Source organism: Rhipicephalus sanguineus, chromosome 8 (genome assembly GCF_013339695.2).
Source record: "Rhipicephalus sanguineus isolate Rsan-2018 chromosome 8, BIME_Rsan_1.4, whole genome shotgun sequence".
Lineage (NCBI taxonomy): Eukaryota > Metazoa > Arthropoda > Arachnida > Ixodida > Ixodidae > Rhipicephalus > Rhipicephalus sanguineus.
Genome location: NC_051183.1, coordinates 54,593,122 through 54,612,675, shown reverse-complemented (window position 1 = coordinate 54,612,675; position 19,554 = coordinate 54,593,122). Strand labels below are relative to the sequence as shown.

General features: G+C 45.1%; 1 protein-coding gene across 1 annotated transcript; it reads right to left on the bottom strand.

Moving 5' to 3' along the window:
• Window positions 1-467: 467 nt before the first annotated feature.
• On the bottom strand, window positions 468-19,194 carry LOC119401915 (zinc finger protein 808). Its single transcript, XM_049418442.1, has 7 exons — window positions 19,187-19,194; window positions 15,118-15,232; window positions 14,093-14,279; window positions 11,005-11,699; window positions 7,995-8,187; window positions 3,475-4,169; window positions 468-1,773 (listed from the first exon to the last, which is right to left on the bottom strand). Exons 3-7 carry the CDS (start codon window positions 14,208-14,210, stop codon window positions 1,720-1,722), a joined length of 1,755 nt encoding a protein of 584 aa, XP_049274399.1. The 5' UTR covers window positions 14,211-14,279; window positions 15,118-15,232; window positions 19,187-19,194; the 3' UTR covers window positions 468-1,719.
• Window positions 19,195-19,554: the final 360 nt, after the last annotated feature.

The following is a 19,554-nucleotide window of genomic DNA, read 5'->3' as shown; positions in this document are numbered from 1 at the left end:
CTGGAGTGGCGATTATTGCGCAATAGTGAAGCCGTGTCCAGCAAAAGATGGCGGCTGCGCCCGCCATCTTACTAGGGGCACGATAAACCATCGGCGTTTGGCGAAGGAAAGCGAGCGTTTTCCACGCACGCCAGAGAAGTTTAATATGGCAACTTTTACGGGTCAGATACTGCTGCAAGTGTGTCTTTGTGTTACTAGTTTTCGTAAGTAAGCCTCAAAGTCATGGCAAATTTTATTGGACATCAATCGTCAATACTCCTGTCGACGGGTTACTTTTGTCTGCAACAACGATCTTTTATTTTGTAATTAACGTAACATTTACACTAACAGATCAAAGCCATTTGACCTCTAAGTAGGCACGGCCAGAAAAGAGCATGTTTCCAAGCTCTTCGGTGGGCAAAAGCTGGCTTCACTTTCGCTGGCAAGGCATTTCGAGAGCTTCCACTCCCCCCCCCCCCCCCTTCCCCCCCACGAATTTTTTTTTAAACCTTCTTGCTTGCCACATTGCAATGCGCTCGTAAAGCAGCGCATGCAAGTCTTCAATTCAGTTCATACTGAGCCCAGTGTTACAAACGTTCAACTCAGTTTTGCCACAAACTGTACAGTGCCTGCACACAGCTGTACTGCAGCTGTGCTCAGATCCGAGACCTCGATTAACCCTGTGATACCCCGTCCGCATTTGGAGACACAATTTCCTTTTGCCATTTCTGTGCACTATTGGCAAGGAATAGACCACAGACATTGAGCTAATGCTAAATTAAACCCTTGTGTTACCTAAAGTTCCTTTATATCACTCCTGGTTGAAATATTTTGCTACACGATTGCTTTGGTGTAGGCAGTACCGTGTTTAACGAGTTGCTGGACATGAGGTGTTTCAGCAGGAAATTTCAAAATATTTTTTACCTACATAGGAATGCTCGCTGCAAGAAGATAACTATTGAATGTAATTTGAGTCAGTTGTTAAATTTGCTTTACAAAGAAATATAGCATGACTTACAGTTGAATAATAAGATAATTATTTATGTTTTAATTTTGATTAATTGCTGTAAATTAGACTATAATTCATTTTAACACTTCCACTTGCTTGAAATTTGGTCTACAGAAGGTTGGCATCAAATTATGCAAATTTCACGCACTTATAGACAGTCAATCATAACGCATATCACTAAGGGCTAAAAGAGGTAACAGTGATAAAGGAGAGTTGGTCCTCAAAACTCATTGTACATCCGGTCCTTGGTTTTTTCAGAATGGAATGTCATTCTGGCACATTCACAAAGTATTGCATTAACATCACTACCAAGCAAACAATGAGCAAATCGGATAATGTGATTGTCGTATCTTCATGTTATTGTTTCTTAACCTTGCAAAGTCTCCAGTTGCTGCAAGTCTCACGTTTGTAGTATTTCACTTGTGTATTAATTTTGCCCATGCAATCTACAAAACATTTTCTTTAGCGAAACACTAGTTTAATAACTTGTTGACAGCACTCATGTATGATCACATGAAAATGCACGGGAGTGCACAAACAGTTTGCAGTGGAAGTTAAAAAACATCATCACAGTCTTCCAGATCTTTGCACTGTGTCCAGCTGGAGATTGCGGAAGAGCTCAACTCAGTCTGTGTGGCTTTAGAGATGTTCTCACAGCATGTGGTCTTCAGCAACCTCTACTCTAATGAAGCCCTATGAAAATGCCTCGACTCCTTGCTTGACCTTTGGGGTCATGCAACGTCTGACCTGTGGTTTCTGCTGTTGAAGGGATGCTTCTTGAACCCCTAGACACAGGGAGAAATAAGGTGCGATAAAAAAGTTGGCAACGTATCACAGCGAAATCGCAACACAAAATAACATTGGCAACAGTGAAATGTACCTATCTAAAGATTTTCTCATGACTATTCCCACGTGCCAGATATACATTTAAACTGAACATCGAATGCAGCCACTGTCAACGTGTATTGTCTAAAGACAGGTTCTTCTCCTCAACCTGGAGTGGGTTGTCCAAAACCAAAACAGTATAAACAGGAGTCTTAAATGCACCTCTCTACCTGGTGCCACCGCAAACTTAAGTTATGCATTTGGAGTTGTAAGGCCGGTGGTGTGCGAAAAAATTTTTGAAATTAGTTTGTACTAGATGAGTTGGAAGAAATCAAACTGATCCTGTTGGCATGTTGCAAGGAAACGTTTCCCTGCCAATGCAGGTGCTCTCTCCTTCTGCCTTGACAGGCGTTTACAAGCGGCGTTTCATTGATGCTTTCTCCCATGTAGTGATGCTAGGTGACTGCGACAGATTCTTTATGCGATGAACCCTATCTGACAAAGCCCATGTCCATCTTTCACATCAAAGCACATGTCCAGTGGTAGTGCTGCATGTTTTGCATTGACTGGGCCGATTCACACTGCAAGAAACACGAGGTGCCTAGGTGCTGCTTAGAAAGACCCTGCAACACTCCCAAGTAGCAGGCCTCTATCATTTCGCCTCCACTGAAATGTGACCCCCACGGCGGGGATTGAACCCACAACCTCTAGGTCAGCAGCCGAGCACCGTAACCACTGATCCACCATGGATGAGTTGTAAATTATATGCCACACACTGCTCTATCGTGTTTGGCTCAAATGTACGCAGGAGCCTCAACTAGCGATCGGCAGCATTTTCTGACCATGTTCAAAAAGTGTTGCAGGGCTTTTTTAAAGCACAGCTCCCTAAAAACAAAGTATGCGCATGAATTTCCCCTCAGTTTGGACAGTTTTCATGCCAAACAGTGCCACTTTATGCTTCGCAGACACGGTCATCAGCATGTCAACTATGTGCCACATTTTTTCACTCGCAATGGCAAAACCATGAAAGGTGAACTTTTAAAAATATGCTAAATTTGAAATACTGATGCTCTGTTTTCTCACACTGATTCTAATCTTAAAGATAATTTAGTCATCAAGGGTGTCCTTCATAACAAGATTAGAAACAATGGCCTATGCATTCGTACAGGCTTGGAAAAACAATTAACCATAATCGCACATCACTGCCATCTAAATTGCCACCACGTGCCTCCTACATCACCAACAGCCTCAGGTCTACACTAAAGTAGAATCTCCTGATGAATCGGTCACCTCCACTTGATCAACAATATTGAGATCTACATGTTACACAATGACCTGCTGAAATAAACTCAGGGCAAAAGGGTGACGGTGACTATGACGCCATCATTTAGCTGCGCCAGCTTGGAGCTTCGGTGATGTCGCGGAAGTTGGGGGTCACCTTCAGGTCACCTTAGATGATGCAATGTCGTGAGGTGCGGCTTACGGAACCGGATCACGCACGAGAATTTCCAAATTCATTTAAATTACCTTGTAAGCTATATTCGCTGTTGAAATTTAGTAGGTGATATATGCACATTCATGGGGATCGATCTCGCATGCTATCTCCGTAGTGAACCATTACATAAGTACCCCTTTAAGGTGATAAAATGAAATGTACTTGCCTCACCCGTTCGACTGTGTTGCATCTGGTTCAAGTGAATGCGCATGTGGCTCGCTATAAGTGAACGGTCCAAAAACGTGGTCAGGCACACGGAGCACTTGTACACCATAGTAGACAGGCAACCGAGGGCCTGCAGATCGCGTTTCTTGCTCGAGCCCAGGTAATTGTCGACCACTTGCATCCTTGCACGGCATTCACGGCTGTGCTTGTGAATGTCCGACTTCGCGGTGAATGCGCCCTCACAGCAGTTGCACACAAATGGCCGGATGGGCACGTGGCGCAGCTCAATGTGCCGCTTGATGTGCGCCAGGTCAGTCCAGTGCTCGCGGAACATGTGCTCGCACAGCGGGCACTTTGACGTGCCTCTGCTAACGTGAGTGACGAGGTGATCCCGCGTCGCACCCCACGTCATGCACAGCTCCAAACACAGGCCGCACCGGAACGGCTCCGGCCACTGGCATGCCACTACGTGCGAGATCAGGGCGTCCACCTGCTCGAAACTGCGCGAGCAAACGCCGCAGCCGTATGGACTAACCACAAAACACAAATTCCCGAAAGAAGGGCTCTCTGTCTCTACGTCGAAAGATGTGTTGGCGTCCATCTTGAGTTCGCAGTCACCTGCCATGGCATCATCGACTTCTGCATGTCCCTGCACTGCACATCTGGCTCCTCTTGAACTTGTTGGCACTAAGGGCACTGCCGAAATAAAATGGAAAGTTTAGTGCGCTATGTTGCGAACATGGGTAAAAACTTGCAACCTCAGGTAGCACAAACGCACACAAAAGAAGCTTGGTTACGTTGACTTGATACATGCACACAATGCTATTCCCAACCAGACGTTCCGTCATCCAAGGAGCTTTTAAAATGAGATAGCAGCTCTTTCATTCACATGCCTGGTGCACGACAAGAATGGATAATGTAACTAGAAAACAGGACGCCACCAGATCTGCAATTTTTGTCCAACATATGTAGGCTACGTTTATTCCAACTCTTCGACTGACTGCGCAGGCTCTTTCATGGAGTTCTTGTACGTTGCAACACCTTTGGAAGGAAAATAATTCTCATGCTCATAGACTATGCGTCTGGAATATTTGGAACCCCAAATAAACCACACCATACAACTGCGATACATAAATAGTGAAGATGTACAATATTCCTGCACTCTTGGTTAAGGTACAGTAAAAGCTCATTAATTCGGATTTCATGGGACCGGTAAAAATGTCCGAATTAACCGAATGCCGAATTATTGAAAGCATCAAGAAAACAATAAACAAACATCTGTTACATCAATAAACTCTCATTTTCTTGATGAATACCTAAATCCTGCACTTATTTTGCATTAGAGCAGTGTAAGATTCGCAATTTTTATCATCCTGCAACTTCGCTCACAATGCGACCAAAGTGCTAGACCTCCCATGTTTAATCATGAAATGCTCCACCACCACCACTACCACCACCACGCGCACGTGATGATAGTTCTTTCGCAGGTAAAATGTCTGGCAACTGATAGTTTGTCCATCGCGAAGTGTTTATGCTAGTATACCGATCACGACTGAAAGCTCTTCATCTTCAGCAGCTTATTTCTGCCATGTTTGAGTTTTATGACATTGCGCACGTATTGCGTAAAGTTAAAAAGAAGCTGCTGAGTGCCGGATCCGCATGTGGACAGAACTGTGGTCACTAACTGAAGAAAACAGTAATGCGGACGACACAGCCTCATTTCAGCTGTCTGCGTATGCAGTTTTCTCTCGTTTGTGTCATACATTTGTGGCGCACTTCAAGGATTGTCCAAATTGAAAGGGTTGCGGCCAAATATGACCGAATTAATGGGAGTTTGATGCTATTAGACAATACAGATGGTGGCCGGGATCAGGGAAGACGTCCGAATTATCCGATTTTCCGAATTAAAGGGACACTAAACAGCGAAACGATTTTTCTCATATTAGTAAAGTACTCTTTCACGATACCAAAAACACCACGCTTGCAGCGAGAAGACGCTTAGTAAGCGAGAAAACGCGCAAAAACAAATGTGGGTTTGCGACGCCACATTAAAGTTTCCGCACCATTCGCCGTGACGTTACATGTTTTGACGACGCCTGCTGGAAATACGTAGTTCCTAATAGGTAAAAATGAAAGTACATTGTCCTCTGAAGGGGGCATAGACTTAACACACCAAGTTTGGGGTAATTTTGTTGAGCCAATGGCGCCAAGATACGATAAATACACTTTGAAATCCGTGACATCACGCGGGGAGATTTCGGCGCGAAATTTAAAAATGAAACTTTGAACTTGATTTTCTCCTCTATTAATAAACCTATGATGGTGAAATTAACGACATTAGAGTTCTCAGAGCACAATTTATCGATCTAGGCCGATCCATTGTTTCTCTTTAGTGTGCCTTTAAGAAGATCGAACTAAAGAGCTTTTACTGTACACAGTGCTGGGCTCACAAGAGAAGTGCGATACCACTTACAGCACCAAGCGCACATTGTCTTCAGGCGAAGCAAAATATGGCAAGACTGATTAGACAATAATTTGCTCGGCCTCCGATGCAACAAATTTATCTGTATGCTGCACAAAAGCAAAACAACTCTTGCTGAATGATTGGAAATTATTAGAAGAATTTCTTCGACCTGTGAGTTCATTAGGGAACTGGTGCATCTGCGCAACAATGGTGACCATGCTGCAAGAAAAACCCTTCAGAACATCCTGCACTTTTTTCAAACTCCCTATTTCGTGACTCGAACAAGTGCTGATATTGCTTACGTTAAAGCCAAGATTCTACCATATCAAAGAGCAAATTCTCAAATCAGATGGCAAGAATTATACCATTTGTATCCAAACCTATAGATTCTTGCTCGTTCCTACTCGCAATACCACAAGGAGGTAGTTGTGGCAGCTGGGAATTTCAACCTCGCATTTCGTTTTAACAACGGAGCTTGTTCTAGGGACAGGCCTCGTGACAGATGAGTGTTCGTGGTTCACATGCTCCGGTTCCCAGATACACCCACAGATGGCATAACTGTCTTGGTTGCGAATGAAGTGGTGTTTCTAGGTGGCGTTCGCCGGAAAGGCGGTAACCAATGCGAGGCCACGCTACATGCAAGGAGGCGAGGCGTGGTGGTGACGAGGCGACCAGCTATGGGTATAAGAGTGGGGCTTTGTGTGTGCCACACCTTTCCGAAGATGGGCAAGACTTCTCGTATGACTGAGGAAGAAGCCACTCGTCGCGAGCGGCAGCAGGAGTAGGCACGAGAGCGCTTTGCTGCTTCAACAGATTTCGCTGCGTGGAACTTGATTTACTTTTTTGTTGACCCAAGGCTCCAGCGTGGTAGTGCTTATGTTTTTTTTTTTTTATAGATACAGCTGTAGCTCGACTGGAAGAATTGATGATTACGGTCTAAATATTTTGTTAAATCAGGAAGGTCGTAAAATTGACAAACGAACTTTTAACAGCGAAGGTGTTTAAGGTGGCTGTTAGTCCGTGAGCTGCAAACAGAAATGATGATCATCATCAACCGGCACGCGCTCTTTTCGTCATCTTCTTCATCATCGTCTTCATCTTCTGCTTCGCTCCCAGAACACATGCTTCGCTCCCAGAACACATGCTTCGCTCCCAGAACACATGTTCCAATTTCTCCGGTGCAGGATGCAATAACTCTGATGGGCGAGACAACAAATACAGAAAGAGAAAGAAAGAGAAATAAAGATAGAAATAGAGAGGAGCTCTAGGCGAAAAAGATTTCTTTGCGAGGCGAGATTCGAACCTGCGTACCCACGACCTGAAGGCGAGTGTCTTAACCGCTCGGCTATCCACGCACACTAGCACAGCATAGCAGAGCCTTGTATAGTATAGTGTAGCAAGGGGGTGGGAAAGGGAAGTGAGGGTGAGGAGTAACCCATACCTGCGCGTGTGAAAAGTCATTGAGGGTGGCCAGACCACGTGAGGTTGACAATCACGTGAAGTCGATAGGCACATAGTTGGTGAAGCTATGGCAGGCAGTCGATATGCAAAGACGGGGAGAACGAATGCAGTGATGGTGTGGGCAGGCAGAGCAAAAAATTTCCGAGGAAACCATCAGTGCTGTTTGTTGCATACAGTCTCCATGTATGGGCAGGGCGTGCAGCTTTGTCAAAACAAAACTAGGGCCGTGGCTAGGGTGGCTAAGCATTTTACCACGACAGCGTTAGAGTGCACGCTTGAAAAAAAATCCACCTGTATCATAATTATACAGAATTAAACACTTTTTACTCATTTACTTGAGGATAAACTTTGTTAAATCGGGTTTGGTGCCAAGGCAGTTCGTTACCTTGGATTGATGACAACATTGAACCCTTTGGGCATCTGCTGGAGAATGACAATTTCTTCGTTAGATTGGGAACTTCGTGAAATCGGATTTCGTCAGATAGAGTTTTAACTATACGTCGTTTCAACATCAGGCCTAAGTTAACCCTGCCTCCTAAGCACCCATCTAAATGACTCTGATGATAGTAATGACACTGAAATGCATAAGGGTGTACCTTTGCCTGCCAGTGGAACTTTTGGGTTTGGGGGGGACTTGTGGAAGCCTTCCGACTCGGTTTGTATACATCTGGAGACCTTGGGAGTGAGTATCTTGGCCTGTGTTAACGTGGAGGCGACCATCTCACACGATGCGGACCAGTTGTAGCGGGTAGCAGCATTGCATCGCATGACTGCGGGTGGCACTGCAACCTGGAGCCAGGCAGCGTAACAAAGTGTGCATCAATGTATTAAACCGTAGAGGCCCGTTCCACATTATAACATATAATCATCTGCCTTTCCTTGTTAAAGGCTTGAAATGAGACTGTTTCAATACATACTAACTTATACTCCTCTGCTTCATTGTCCTCATTTGGAAACGTGACTTACTTTTGCCATTCCTGTGCACTGTTGGCTACTGACCGCAAACACAGAGCTAATGATAAATTAAGCATTCTAGTTGCCTGGATTTCCTTTATATCACTTCTGGTTGAAATCTCATTACACGCCATAATTTCGGTGAAGGCAGTACCGTGTTTCGTGAGACATTGGACGTGGAGCACTCTGGCAGGAATTTCAAAATATTTGGAATGCTCGCTGCCAGCAGACAACTATCACACGTAATTTTAATGGGTCGTTGAATTCTGTTTATGAAGAAATATAGCATGACTGACAGCACAATAATTAGATAATGATTTACGTTGTAAGTATGTTACTGTTACTCAATTGAAGTGTTTATGTCATTGCAACCTCTTCACCTCTTTTGAAACATAAACCAAGTTTCCTATTCGACGTGATACCGTAAACTGTGTTTCTCTAGCATACATGAGCTTACCACAACTGAAAGTTGAGCTACTCCGTAAAAATTCCATCAAAAATAGATAGGCGTGCGGACATGGACCTGAAAGAAGGATACTGAGTACAATATCGAGAACACATGTACAGCAAAATCTAACATAACCATGTGGAATCGTCAAGGCAGTGACTGTTGCCACTGGGTAGCACAAGTGAACACAAGTGAAAACTGACCAAACCGCTGCACTTACCAATGACATCACGTTCACTTTAACCCGTGACGTCACGTCCGTGTATATACATGGCGTATTTGGGAACACCGTGTTTACGAAGTGGTCGGCATTTTCGAGCACCTTTCAGCCCAAGTAATTGTTCTTTAGGCCCAATGAGCGCATAATAAAGTGTTTGTGGTGTAGGATGATTTATTTCGCTTTGTGGCCACGTCATATGAGGGTGGAAGAAAATACAAATTACTGCATCGAGGCATGTTTGTCAACACTTACATCGCTTGGCAAGTCTTGCCAGCTGTTTCTTTCCCCCGAGAGTCAGATATATGAACACATCTAAGGAAGCAGTTGCTTTTGTGAGGCAAGTTACTTCCTTGAAATGTTTGCTCCAGCTTGTTCTACCCTTGTTAAGAGCTTTGGTATGCCACACCGCAACATATGGGTGCATTGGGATGAAGCATAGTGGTAAGTGAAAAGGCTGCCTTCAGTCGGGCACGAAGGGTTTCAGTCTGTGACGAACCGATGCTTTGGCAACCAAAAACTTGATTTTGCGACTGCGATGATCCTTTGACAACATTGCTGTGAGTTTTCAATTTTCCGCTTCCATTCTATGTAGAACTGTTCCATTACACGTAGCACCGGCAACCGATCTGATTGGATATGTCCATCTACCTTACTGAGCCACTGGTAGACAGTGAACGTTATCTGATTGGATATGTCCATCTACCTTACTGAGCCACTGGTAGACAGTGAACGTTATCTGTCTGTGTTACAATGTGCTCCGTGTTGACGTGAGCTGCCTGACAGGTTAATCTCGAAGTTTCTTTTGTCGGACACCATAAATTGCCCTAGCTGCATTGTGCACTGCAAATCTAGTGACTGGTGATTTATAAAGCTGTGACATTGCGTAAGGCATGTAAGGCTCTCACCATCTGATCACTAATGCCAGATCCACCCCGCATTAATGCTTATCAGTGATCGTTCTCAAATACTTTTCGTTTGTACGCATATTTGGTGTTTGAAGATTGCCAGTGTACAGGAGAATAAAATGAAAATGGCTGGTAGTGTTGCGCTTAGCCTCAGTCGAGCACATTGCCGTCGCTAGCGAAGGCTGCGCATTGTTCGGCGAGTAGAGGAGGAAAGGCAGTGTTGAGAAGGATGGTCACACGTAATTGCTCGTAGCTGCCATCATACAAGGTGCATCGCTTAATTTATGATGTAAATGATTTGATGATGATGTAGCCTAAACACTCACAAAATTTCAAAACTCCTTTCAGGGTTCCTTTAAAGGGGTACAGACAAAAAAATCTTGGTGGGGTATTTTATTGCTGCAATATGTTGCTGGGGGCCTGTCAGTCATAACACGGCACATCGCTTGCTGCAGCATGCAACATAATTACTGTCTGTTTACTACCGACGATTCTAAGTTTTGGTTTGGGAGAGCTCCGAGAACGACAAGCCGCTGGGTACAACTAATGCCATCTAGCGCATGAAACGGCACAGAGAACTGTGATGCACTTCTGTGCTGCCTGCATTTTCTGCTTGCATTCTTTCGCCGGCTGCATTTGCTACGCGATGTCATTGCTGTCATCGTCGTCTGTTGGCAACCACTTTCTTGAGGCTTCCACACTTTCCACACCATCACCACAGGCACAAACTCGCGAGCAGCCGCCGAAAAGTAGCCTGCTCGCGCAAGCGCGTCAAAAGGGTGATGGTGACTATGACGTCATTATTTAGCTGCGCCAACTTGCAGCTTTGGTGATTTTGCGGAAGATGGGAGTCACCTTCACCTTAGATGATGTCAATGTTGCTAGGTGCGGTGTATGGTGCTGGATCGCGCACATGAACTTCAAAATTCATATCCGTTACCTTCCAAGCTATATTTACTCTTGAGATTTTGTAGATGATTTACACACATCCGTGGGAATCGATCCTGCATGCTATCTCAGCAGCAAAATTTAGTGTTTGTTCCCTTTTAAAGTAACAAAATGAAATGAAATGTACTTACCTCACCTGTTCTACTGTGTTGCATCTGGTTCAGGTGAACGCGCATGTGCCTCGCTATCACCGAACGGTCCAAAAATGCGGTCAGGCAAACAGAGCACTTGAACACCGTAGTGGCCAGGGGAGCGCGAGCCTGCAGATCACATTTCTCGCTGGAGCCCAGGTACTTATCGACCACTTGCGTCCTTGCGCGGCAGTCACGGCTGTGCGTGTAAATGGTCGACCTTGTGGTGAATGCGCCCTCGCAACAGTTGCACACGAATGGTCGGATGGGCACGTGGTGCAGCTCGATGTGCCCCCTGACATGTGCCTGCTTGTTCCAGTGCTCGCCGAATGTGCGCTCGCACAGTGGGCACTTTGCCACGCCTCTGTTGACGTGAGTGATGAGGTGATCCCGCGTCGCACCCCACGTCATGCACAGCTCTGAACACAGGCTACACTGGAATGGCTCAGGCCATGGACATGAGAGTGCGTGCGAGACCAGGGCGTCTATCTCCTCGAAACTGCGCGAGCAAACGCCGCAGCCGTATGGACTAACCACGAAAAACACATTCACGGAGGAAGGGCTCGCTCTCTTTACGTTGCGAGATGTGTTGGTATCCATATTGAGTCTGCCGTCACCTGCCACAGCATCATCGACTTTCGCATGTCCCTGCACTGGACAGCCGGCTCCTCTTGAATTTGTCGGCACTAAGGGCACTGCCAAAATAAAATGGAAAGTTTAGTGCACTATGCTGCAAACATGGGTAAAAACTTGCAACCTGACGTAGCACACACACACAAAAAAAGCTTAGTTACGTTTACTTGATACATGCACGCAATGCTATTTCTGACTAGACATTCCGTCATTCGAGGTGCTTCTAAAATGAGATAGGACTGTTCTTTCAGCCACATAGCCGGCGCACCACAAGAATGGATAATGTAACTAGAAAACAGGATATCGCCAGATCTGCAATTTTTGTCAAACATATGCAGGCTATGCTGATTCCAACTGTTAGACTGACTGCGCAGGCTCTTTCATGGAGTTCTTGCAGTATGCATTACGTCCCAACATCTTTGGAAGGAAAACAATTCTCATGCTCATAGTCTATGCGTCTGGAATGTCTAACTCCCCAGAAACTCCACCATACAGCTGCGCAACATAAATGATGAAGGTGGAGAGTATCCCTGTATTCTGGGCCGAGGTAGTACACAGTGCTGGGCTAATGAGAGAAGTTCGATACCACTCGGAGGACCCAGCACGGATTGTCTTTATGCAAAGCGAGTATGCCAAGACTGGTTTCGCTCTGCCGATGATGAGACGAATTTTTGCGTACGCTTCATGAAAGCAAACGACTCTTGCTGAATGATTCAAAATTATTAAGAGAATTTCTTTGACCTGTGAGTTTGCTAGGGAACTGGTGTATCTGCGCACAAATGGTGGCCATGCTGCAATAGAATCCTTCTGAATATCCCGCACTTTTATCAAACTTCCTATTTCGAGACTCGAACAAGCGCGGATATTAACCCACGAAACACGAAACCTCTATAAAATGTTTTATAGAGGTTTTAGATATTTTAAGGACGTTTTATAGAGGTTTTGTGTTTCGTGGGTTGTTTACACTAAAACCAAGATTCTGCCATATCAAAAAGCAAATTCTCTCATCAGATGGCAAGAATCTGTATCCAAACCTTTAAATTCTTTCTCGTTCCTACTCGCAATACCACAAGGAGGTAGTTGTGGGAGCTCGGATTTTGAGGCTCATGTTTCATTTTAAAAATGGAGCTGTGCTAGGGCCAGGCCTGGTGACAGACGAGTGTCCGCGATTCTCACGCTCCGTTCCTCAGATACACCCATGGATGGCGTATGCCTCGGTCGCGGGCGAAGCGGTATTTCTAGGTGGCAGTGGCCGGAGAGGGGGTGACGAATGTGAGGCTGCGTTACACATGAGGAGGAAAGGCATAGTGGAGACGAGGCGGCCGGCTATGGGTATAAGAGTGGGGGTTTATGTGCGCTGCGCCCTATCCAAAGATAGGCAAGACTTCTCGTATGACCGATGGAAGAAGTCATTCGCCGCGAGCAGCAGTGAAAATTGGCACAAGAGCACTTTGCTGTTTCGACTGCTTTCACGGCGTGAAAATAGCTCTACTTTATTTGTCATTCCAAAGCTCCATGATGGTAATGCTCAAGTTTCATTAGAGATAGAGTGGAAGCTCGATTTTACGAATTGATGACCACTCTCTAATTTGTTAGATCAGGAAATTTGTAAGATCGAGAAAGGAATTTTTCATTCCTTTGAAATCTAAAACTGTAACATGGGATGCCCAAAAGCTACCGCGGCATCGTGTCTGCCACTAACCCATGCCTGCCCGTGTGAAGTCTTCGAGGGTGGCCATGCCATGTCAGGTAAACAGTCATGTGAGGTAGGTGTAGGCCAGGTAGACAAAGATATGACAGGCTGCTGATGTGCAAAGATGGAGAGAACAAATGCAGTGATTTGCGAGCAGGCAGAGCAAAAAAGTTTCGAGGAGACGATCAGTGTCGTCTGTCACATGAATCATGAACGAACAAAAGCAACCACCGTAGCATTCCTGTAGGAGCATTTGCAGGAACAATAAACCACCGCCCCCACCTAGCGTCATCTGGCACATGAGAGCACTACCAATCTTTTGTTCACTACCAGACTGTTGTTCCATGTAGGGGCGTGGTGTGAAGCCTTGTCAAAAGAAAACTACAATCGTGACTAGGGCAGCCAGACGTATTACCACGATAGCGTTAGAGCGCACGCATGAAAAAAAATCCACCTGTGCCATAATTAGTATAAAGAAAGCCACGCTTTTTTTACTCATTTACTTCAGGAAAAACGTCATTAAACCGAGTTTGGTGCCAACGTAGCTTCGTTAATTCAGATTGATGACTGAACCCTATGGGCACCTGCTGGGGAATGACAATTTCTTCGTTAGATCGGGAACTGCATCAAATCGGATTTTGGCAGACAGAGAGCTGTGCGTCATTTCGAAATCAGGGCTAAGTTAACACCACCTCCCAAGCACCCATCCATGTGACTCTGATGATAGTAATGACAGTGAAATGCATAAAGGTGAACCTTTACCTGCCAGTGGCATTTCTGGGGCTGAGGATGACTTGTGGAAGCCTTCCAACTCGGTTTGTATACATCTGGAGACCTTGGGAGTGGATATCTCGGCCTGTGTTGATTCAGACGGGCCCATCTCACATGACGTGGAGTGGCTGTAGCAGCTAGCAGCATTGCTTCGAATCACTGCGAGCGGCACCGCAACCTGGAGCCCGGGAGCGTTACGAAGTGTGCAGCAATGTATTAAACCATAAAGACCGTTCCACAGAAAACAAATAATCATGTGTCTTTCTTTGTTAAATGCTTGAAAGGAGACCGCTTCAATATCTAGTTGCAGATAACCTTCTGCTTCATTATGCAATAACCTTTTGTGACAGAGTGTCCTCATTTGCAGACGTGACTTACTTTTGCAACTTCTGTACACTATTGGCAAGAGATCGCAAACACTGAGCTAATCGTAAATTAAGCATTCTTGTCGCCTAAAGTTCCTTTATATCAATTTTGCTTGAAATGTCTTGCAACATGCAATCGTTTCGGTGAGGGCAGTACAGTGTTTCACGAGACGTTGAACGTGGGGTATTTCGGCAGGAATTTTAAAAAAATATTTTTTTTTACCCTTTATAAGAATGATCACTGCCAGCTGAAAAGAATCACACATAATTTGAATGGGTCGTTGAATTTTGTTTATGAAGAAATATAGCATTACTGCCTGTACAATAATTAGAAAATTATTTTAGGGGTGTGTGAATATTTGAGTTTCGAATTCGAATTGAATAATACTTAATCGAATAATTCGATTCGACTTTCGAATAGCTAGTATTCGTAGTTTCGAATAATTCGAAGGGACGAATATCTAAAACGCGACAAAGGCCAATGTTGCAACTTGGTTAGAGTGGCTAAAACTAACGCTAACGTGTTTACACTAGGCCTTTTGTTGAAACTTTCACCGATATCCTGGTATAAAAGCAAGCACATGTTTATTTAAAACAATATTGTGTCATTTACGCACGTAAAGAAAAAAACATGTGAGAAAACTGTCATACCCTTCCCAACTTCTTGTCTGGAACGAAGGCACGGACTTCTTGCGTAGTTCGGTTGCATATGGCGCAAGCACCTTGAAAAGTCCTGACTTTGGCCCGCGAAACCCTCGGTGATTGGCTTCACATGTGAAAATTTGTTCACGCTGTCCAGTCGCCACTGCCGCACCACCGAGCATGGAGCTGGCACGTTATCCATGTATTGTCGAAATCGCTTTGCAATGCCTCCCCATTCCTGCTACTGAGGTGCCCAGTGAGCGCATGTTTTCAACCGCAGGAAACAACGTAACATCACGGCGAGAGAGCCTGAAGACAGGTCACGTGGAACAGCTTGTGTTTCTGCATGACTATTTGTAGTCTTTCAGTAGTAGTCACTCACCGCGTGATGTGCTCGAGGACATGGTCAGATTTCATTGCTTTGTTTTTTCTTTCAATCCTCAATCAAATCTTTTGTATTCGATTCGATATTTCTGGGCACTATTCAATTTGAATTCCATTCGAGATGAAATTTCACTATTCGCACACCACTAAATTATTTACATTGTAAGTACAATCAATTACTGAAGATACACTGGGAATTTATTTTAACACTTCTACTTGCTTTAAATTTTGTCTCTAGAACGTTGGCATCAAATTATGAAAATTTCACACATTTATAGACAGTCGATCATGACGAGTGTTGCAAAGTGTTATAGCTACAATAGAGCGAATTTGGGCATGTTGGTGTAGCATAGTGAAACACACAGCGCGAAACAATGTCGGGGACACAGAAAGGAAACACACACAGCGCTGACTTACAACAGTTTATTAGATGAATTTCCTTGGCATATATACAGAAAACAGCCATACCAATGCGCATGTCAAAACAGATACGCTCCCCATCATCTTGGAAAACCCGATCGAAGAAATGCTAACTCTTTATTTGATAACATGACTGATGGTGAACTGACACATTCATCACCCAACCTATGAATCATCTCAGCTTCGATAATCTCACGCACAAGCTTCTTACTATGTTTGCTTACGACATCAGCTTCATTAAAAATTGGCGAACACGTGCAGTCCTTGCAGTGCAAAGCAAGAAGACCCCCCTGACCTTTCGTTACATTGCTAGCATGCTCTCTGAATCTCTCATTTATACATCGACCAGTTTGGCCGATGTACTGCTTCCCACAACTTAGCGGAATAGAGTAAACTATACCAACTGTGCATTCTTGAAAAGGAACACGGTGCTTCTTTGTGGTATTTTCGGTATTTTCGGCTCCGCTAAAGCTGGCCTCGTTGTGTAGGCTAACGCAGCCCAACAGAAGTGGTGAAGTGGGAAATTCCTGCACAAAGAAGCACCGTGTTCCTTTTCAAGAATGCGCAGTTGGTATAGTTTACTCTATTCCGCTAAGTTGTGGGAAGCAGTACATCGGCCAAACTGGTCGATGTATAAATGAGAGATTCAGAGAGCATGCTAGCAATGTAACGAAAGGTCAGGGGGGTCTTCTTGCTTTGCACTGCAAGGACTGCACGTGTTCGCCAATTTTTAATGAAGCTGATGTCGTAAGCAAACATAGTAAGAAGCTTGTGCGTGAGATTATCGAAGCTGAGATGATTCATAGGTTGGGTGATGAATGTGTCAGTTCACCATCAGTCATGTTATCAAATAAAGAGTTAGCATTTCTTCGATCGGGTTTTCCAAGATGATGGGGAGCGTTATCTGTTTTGACATGCGCATTGGTATGGCTGTTTTCTGTATATATGCCAAGGAAATTCATCTAATAAACTGTTGTAAGTCAGCGCTGTGTGTGTTTCCTTTCTGTGTCCCCGACGTTGTTTCGCGCTGTGTGTTTCACTGTTATAGCTAAAAGCCGAGTTCAGATTTGCCAGTGCATGTTAAACATTCTCACGTGTTCCGCACTCCATGCCACTGCCATGCGCTTCCGACATGTAACGAATAGCCCGGTGTGGTTAATATATCCGCACATCGTACACGCGCATGATGGACAGGGACACTCAACTTTTCACATGTGTGCTATAGGTTTGGGGTACTTACAGCTCCCCCCCCCTCCCCCTAAATATTTAAATTTAGCATGTGTATCTCTATACCCACACATACAAACCCACGCACCATAAAAGGGGGATAACTCCTCCCTTCCCCCTCCACAAAGAAATTCTGGCTATGCCTCTGACGACGACGTTTACTGTCGCATGGATGCCTTCCAATGAAAGCATCCATGCCTTCATTTTCCTTGGCATCATTGCCTGTTAGTTCTCATTAATATTGTGTATAACAAAGAAAAACGAGCCCTTAAAATTTCCACTTTCCTTCTTCCAATGAATTAGGAGACGCCACTGGCCTAACCAGCAAGTTACTTTGAAACTTCCCTACTTCCTGCCTGTAAATTCCTAGCGCGGGAAGTGCAGCTTCCGCTTTTGGTAGTACTATACAATCACTTCACGACTAACAAGGTAAGAAAAAACTCACAGGGTCCCTTATTCGTTCACCTCAGCCGACTCAAAGGCGAAAGCCGTCTTCTTTTTCTTCTCAGTCTATGCAATGATCCTACCCCACCCCATTCCGAAAGCTTTCCGCAGCTAACGAGATTTTGTACTGCCTCCTAATCGGCTCACTTTTGACCAAGCGATGATGTCGTGATGATGTCATCACGCGATATCACATATTTTGGTGATCTGTGGCACCATGATGAAGTCATATGGTGACGTCATCATGGTGATATTTCATGCACTTTAGGTCTGCTCGATTCGCCTGCACCACCTGAACCAATTCCCGAGGTGCTGCACCTTTCCATTCGTTTCAGCACTGCAGTGGCAGCCTCTGAGCACGTCATTCGTTTCAGAAAGTGCTGGAGAAGTGCAGCGTTGGTTCACAGTTTTCCTGCACCCCCTATGCTGACGTGCGCAGTGCAGTTGTGCGCGTGCACACTAGCAGCCGAGCAGACGATTCCGCATTCAGGCGTAGGCGCCATATCCATGTGTACTAACGTGGTGTGTTTTGCCAAGGTGGTTGCACCTTGTAAACTGTCCACATGTGTGGTTTGCCACCTGTCGTTACGTGGACGGCGTAAATTAAACGAGCAGAAATAAACCCTGCACTATGTCAGCACATCGTCATTCGTATCTTGTGTCACACTGATACCTCCGCCACTGAACTTGCGCTGTACAATTTCTGAACTTCTCATGCAACGCTGTGAACAGGTTCCGGCTGGTGCAAGCGAATCGAATGGACCTTTTATTTCATTTCAATTTACGTCATAATTACCCCAGCCACAATTACTGTGCACAGTAAGCGAAATGGGAACAACTATATTACCTCGATTTCATGAAGAATACAGAAGAGCAGCAGCAAAACATCACAACTGGGCAGCGTGAAAGAATGCTTGAGATTGGGCTAGTTGGTAATCCATCTTCAACAACCAGCGCAGAACGGTCAAGGGTCAAGAAAGGGTACAGCACTTGTCTCTCTTCCCTTTCTTCTCCCTTGTCTGTTCTGCGCTGGTTGTTGAAGTGTGAAATATTCCGAGTCATGCAGTACTTTATGGCAGTGCCCCGCACGTGGTGCATCCTGTTGTTAGACATCGTACATTTTATATATATATATATATATATATATATATATATATATATATATATATATATATATATATATATATAGTGAATTACGATTCTCAAGTGACGCTGCAGGTACCAGTCGCCAAGACAGGGCTTAAAAATAATGTGGTCAATTAAGCCACTTCGGCGCCCACGATACATACGTCCCCGCTCTGGATGGAGAACACATACCTCTGACATACGTGCACTTTCAAGCCAGATATAAATCTTACCGGGTCCACTAAATCGCGATCGTGCTCCGCAATCGCAAGACTTCGGTAAACTCAGCCATCTCGATCCGAAAGCTAGTTTGCCTACGATCGCAACGTTCTGCGTGACACTGCAGCGAGTTGTAAAAAATGACACCATACACGCGCGTCCCTCCAGCATCGCTTGTGCTCGATATCGGCACATTCCAGGAGAATTTGCTACGGCTTGATATGTACTACATAGACGTTCGAAACGTTCTTTCACATACCTCCGGTCTCCTTTTGATGGCTTTGCCTTGTGCTGCTGGCGGCCGGCTCGCCTCTTTGAGCACTGTCGGCACGGCGCCCGCCTTCAGGCGCTTACGAGAGTGTGTCGTAGACAACCCATAAGCTTCCATCAAGCGAACGCTATCCTTGTAGGACTCCGGCGAGAAATGGTCGGAACACACGCATGCCCATTTGCTTGGTATACGCCAGCCGTCGCGTCCGATAGCGCTGATCCAGTTCTCGCGGAGAGCACTGTCTCTTGGAAAGCTGTGATAACACACTTTCTGCGTGTTGTTTGAGTGGTTTGTGCAACCCACAACGCTACACCACCTACCACTAGGACCCATCGCACCGATCGCACGCCCGTGTA

Bases quoted from the DNA above. Each gene is read 5' to 3' on its own strand.
- LOC119401915 (XM_049418442.1), bottom strand. From the start codon at position 14,210: ATGGGCCCGTCTGAATCAACACAGGCCGAGATATCCACTCCCAAGGTC. The intron at 8,188-11,004 runs GTAAGTACATTT...GCCTGGCTCCAG, and splicing joins AACACAGTAGAACAGGTGAG to GTTGCAGTGCCACCCGCAGT. The intron at 1,774-3,474 runs GCAAGTACATTT...CCCTGTGTCTAG, and splicing joins AACACAGTCGAACGGGTGAG to GGGTTCAAGAAGCATCCCTT.